General features: G+C 49.6%; 1 protein-coding gene across 1 annotated transcript in view; it reads right to left on the bottom strand.

Moving 5' to 3' along the window:
- Nucleotides 1-668: 668 nt before the first annotated feature.
- MTA3 (metastasis associated 1 family member 3) overlaps nt 669-4976 on the bottom strand; it is a 145543-nt gene continuing 141235 nt past the window's right edge. Inside the window, exons 13-15 of the mRNA XM_045285676.1 lie at nt 4739-4863; nt 1867-2018; nt 669-1014 (exon numbers count right to left, since the gene is read on the bottom strand). Coding sequence (XP_045141611.1) covers nt 769-1014; nt 1867-2018; nt 4739-4863 — 523 coding nt within the window. The 3' untranslated portion in view covers nt 669-768. The remainder of the gene's footprint in view (nt 1015-1866; nt 2019-4738; nt 4864-4976) is intronic.

Here is a 4976-nt window from a genome sequence, read left to right as displayed (position 1 = left end):
TCACCGGTACACACGGACCGCTGGATTCACCAAAAACGAGACATAAGCCAGACGGAATGTGCTGAAAATTACAGTCATAAAGTCATGTCGATGATATGTAGAAGTATATATGACGCATGACCATGAGATGGAAAACAAATTGGACACACAGAAAAGACGGTCAGCCACAAATCCCGATTCTGGTTTTGCGACATTAAAGGTGTATTTCCATACAATTCGCCCCTCCCCAATGTTTTCCGATTGCTCTGGGACCTGCCAAGTCTTTTTGTAAAGATGGCATTCGTGTTGTATGTCATAGCTTTGTACGAAATCTGAGGCTTATAAAAACATGCACTTTCTAATTACTGTAAGCTGGCAAGCTTTATTCCAGCCTGATGAATGCACGTTACCCTGGACTCGTGTGCTCCCAGTTATGGAGACTCACTACCAACATCATCCTTAGGGAGCCCCCTGGGCCCGGAAGTGCGTCAGCAAGGGCCCCGTGGACAATCCTGGCCTCCCCGGAAGAGGTCGGGCCCCTGCCACTGCCCTGCTGAGCACTGCCCTCTAACCAGGATTAGAGGTGTCAATGTCCCATTTTGTTGACAGTTTATTTTTAGGTTGGCAATGATATAAAATGGCAGCAGACAAAAATAATGTGAAAAAAAAATAAACCAAATAAAAGGCTGTACACAAGAACTTATGTTTATTGCAAACAAACAAAAAAAAACAACAGAGAGCGAGCGAGAAAGAGAAGGACAGAAATGGTGTGAAGCACAACATAGAAGGTTAAGAATTTAAAAGCATCTTACATTCTGCCCTAATGGCAGCATAATTAATAGGCACAAACGGTCGTCTTGCTGCCTGCCGCAGCCGGAGGGTGTTTTTGCAGACCTGACGGGCAAATTTTGTGAAATATGTAGTGTGAAGGAAGAAAGCTTGGCGGGTCTTCACTGCGGACTTGGGGCTCCCGGTGTTCCGGACGGGCATCCCCTGCATGGCCTGGCGGGACATGTGGCTCCTCACACGGGGATCCTGCAAAACCAGAATCCAACAAGCATTTTAAGGACGAGAACTGGTCCCCACAGAGCACGATTCGGGCCCTTCTCAAAGAAGGGTGCGATGGGGTCTTCTGCTGCAGACCTCGCACCCTCCCTGCTCCGAGAGTTAGAGAGGGGGCTGCTCTTTGGGGAACGAGGAGGTGAGCAGGGGGGCTGCCGAGGGGGGCGGGTATACTATCCACCCCCACCCCCCGCCACACACACAAATACTTGACTTTAATAGACTTTTAACCATCCAAAAATCACATTTGCAATAGTTTTTTTTAACTGGCTGGGGGGGTCCACTGAGGTTATTTTACTTTTTAATATTAAAGTTGTCTTGGGATACTGACAGCCCTGAAAGGAGAGGGGGGCAAACACTCTCTCTGGTGGACGTGGGTGCTTGACTTCTCCAACCGACAAACATTTCACTACAATTACACTTCAGTCGGTGGTCCTCTCCGGAAAGGGCTCGGGTTGCTCTGATCGCGTCGAGTGACCAGCCACACCTTCAATACCAGCTAAACGCTGTGGTGGAGCCATCTTTTAGGGACAATCAGAGCAAACGTTCAACGGTACACTCCTTTCTTTGTTGGCCTGTATTCATTCTCACAAGTCCAATATTCTGAACACCTACAATCTTTTTAATTTGCCCCTCCCCTCTCTCCACACCCTCTCAGAACCCTGTCGGCACAGTATTTAGTTATGAAAACAGATTTGCTTGATTTTAAAGTCCTCCTCGCTTCTGAGGAGTGACCTGGTCATTGGGGGGGTGGGGGTGGGGCAAACAACAACAACAAAAACCCACATTAAATAAACAACCTGGAAATGACGATTGTTTCTGTACCTCTGCAGCCGGGCTGGGAGAGAGCTTCTCTTCTTCTGACTGGGTGGGCATTTTCAGGCCTCCGTATTTTTTCCAATAGAGCCAACACGTTGCACATAATCTACATTGCATAGTAGGTGGGCCCCAAGAATACCACTGGTGAGACTGCGTGGCTAAACACGGGACAAACAGGAGAGCACAGAGATGCTTTGTCACTGCTGTGTACCACCAAGAAACAAGGCCAAACGCGGCAGGGCCACCCGCTTACGTTCCTCTGCCTTCCCAGCCCAAGACGCAAGTACAGCATATGCATATGTTTTATAACCCTTCAAGCTCATTCACCCTACTTAACATCGATTTACTTACTTGGATTTTATTTCCACAATCTATCAAGTGCCTGTCGCCCCTGGTAGAGTGACCACTGAGCCCAGCTTCTGCTTTTCTGTGATGAGGGAGTTTTTGCTTTGTTAATTAATGATAATTCCTAGTGTATGTTTTTTGGAAACAAATCCTCACAAAGTTAAAAATTCCAAACATTTGGTTTGGTTCCTTCGAGAAGGTGCTCAGAAGAAGCCCCCACCCCCGACAGGCAGGCCTGCCGGCTCCATCCACTTCTTCCCATCCTTTATTTAACAAACAGGGAAAGTCATTATTTCGGAACGCCTTTCCATCCCTATCAGGCGTGGTGGCGCGGCTGAGCTTGCTGCCCGCTAATGGCGCTGCCGATTTACCACTTAGCCGAGCACGACAGCCTGCGGTGGCGTTGCCTTACAGTGTCAGCTCTGCCGTGCCGCATTCAAGCGAGGCAGGCCGCTGACAGTGCAAACACTGCAGCTGACACATCACCTGGGACGGTGCACACCAACTCTATCATCTCAAACCCTCCCTCCGCCAGATCCAAACGCTCCTAGGGCACACCAGGGTCCGGCTCGGCGGACTGCCGCAGCCAAAGGCCAGGAGGCGAAACAGGGTGACCCTTGCATTCAAACTTCCCTAGTTCACTGGGGAAACCACCCCCGCACCCAGCACGCGTGAGTCACGTCTGGGGCAGTCCCTGTGAATAGCCCCAACTCCTTTCCTCTTATAATGGGAGAACAAAACATACGTTGGTTTATTTCTAAACGGGTTTGATGCATTCTAAATATGAGCTTTGGGGTGCTGATCCCAAGGGCCGCACTTTCAAGCTGACAGCCACTCCTTGGGAGACGAGGCTTTCTCCTCCAGTGAAGAGCCACAGCCTCGGAAACTCCGGGGGCACATCCGCTCTGTGCCATGGGGTCACTAGGGGTCAGCGCTGACTCGGAGATGGCAGCGAGCTGGCTGTGGGTCAGTTTTAGGTCTGGCATCTCCTTGATAAATTCTGAAGATAAAACTCCATTCATATTTTAATATACATTTCTGTCCAAATTAATGACAGGTCATTTTAAGATTTGTCAACACACATCTTTCTCCTTACCTAATCAACTCAAAATTAATTAAAAAGTATCATTTGACAAATAGGAAACACTAAATTCTATCTCTATAAAGACACAGCTTATACTTGGATGGTATTTAAAGGTATTTTGACAGTGCCCATTTACTAAGACATGAATCTAAAATAAATACTGTAAAATCAACATGGCTAATTTGCCCTGTACACACGAATGTAAAAATCATTATTTACAGAGATTTGGGAGGCAAATGAGAGTGAAAAGCATTTGCAAATAAAAAAAACAAGACAGCTCAAGCAGCTCCATTTGTCTGAGGCAGGCTTCTTAATTACACATGCACAGACGACAGCAACATTAACGAGCTCGGAGGATGGAAGAACTCTAAGAATTCCCAGTGCAAAAGCATTCAGGATGCTACCCGCCATATTTGGTAAAATCTGGACCCAAACCATCGAGTGACCCATCACCGACTGATTCCCTTTGTGCACCCAGGACCCAGGAAACGGCCAGACCTGTCCGCCGGGCCCCTGTCTACGAAGCCCTCCCTCTGTGTAGCTCACCCACCTTCCCCAGGATCAGGGGGAACAATCCTACCATTTGGCTTTAAACGTTTGGGTTTTTTTCCTAGTAGCAAAGCCCCATATGGAGTGGGGCAAATGTCCCCCACTCCTATGGCCCCGTGCGCTGCGGGCTACATATGGCCCTAAATTGCAGCGGAAAGGCGAAAACCTGGCCTTCCATACCATTAGTTTCCTTTCCCTCTGCCACCCCAGGCCACTTGGACTGAAAGGACAAGCAGATCATTGTCACCAGTGCATCGATAAGCGATGATGGCATGAGATTTCAAATCAACACACGAAATGTACCGAACACTTAACCGCCCACTGCACCAACCCCATGTAGACGCAGAGCAGATATAATATACGACTGCCAGTCACAAACAGGGTTTTGATGAGGGTAAGCGGACTGGGGCCCTGAGGCCCAAAGCAAATGTCATGGACCCGCACCTCCCAGGCTGCCTAGGGGCTGTCTGGCATCCTCCACCGCCCTCCACTCCAGGTCTCTCCTAAGGAATGACTTGGAGCCAGCCTTCAGCTTGCCCAAGCACACTGAGAAACTCCACGCGGGGCTGCGCTGCATGTCCCAGGGCTGTGGTTTGTGCAAAGCTAACAACACCTGAACGGACTTGAAGAGAGACTCCCATGAGGCATCAGCCAAGGCAGGCTGCGTCAGAAGCAAACACAGGAAGTGAAAGCCCACACTACCGTGACCCGGAGTACTGCTCAGTGAGCGGCCCTGGGCTCCCTGAGGAAGGAACAGCGGGCCTCGACTGGTTTCTGAGGATGCGCGGCTCAGCCCTCTGCTCAGGACTGAGCACCCCACCCCATGTTTGCCAGCTAGTTCTCTGCACTTGACGACAGAGCGTCCCAGGGGAAATCAAGGCAGGATGGGTGCACACTTACCATAGCAGCTCTCACAGGCTCGCCCCAAGAGGGTGTTCTGGGGCTGGAATGTGGTCCCCACAGTTCCGTTCACAGCGCCCGGCTTGCCATTGCTGGTGGGTATTTGGTTGGGATTTGGTTTGCTGCTTTCAATAAAATGTAGAGAGAGGTGATAAAAATGACTTGTGTAACAAGGCAAGGGTTCCAGCTCTCATGACTGACTTATCTCATCTCCTCTCTCTCTCTCTCTCTCTCTCTC

The sequence above is a fragment of the Echinops telfairi genome, unplaced genomic scaffold (assembly GCF_000313985.2).
Source record: "Echinops telfairi isolate 266 unplaced genomic scaffold, ASM31398v2 ScPeMD7_7475;HRSCAF=8513, whole genome shotgun sequence".
Lineage (NCBI taxonomy): Eukaryota > Metazoa > Chordata > Mammalia > Afrosoricida > Tenrecidae > Echinops > Echinops telfairi.
The sequence above is the reverse complement of the archived record's forward strand: the minus strand, read 5'-3'. Positions and strand labels throughout refer to the sequence as shown.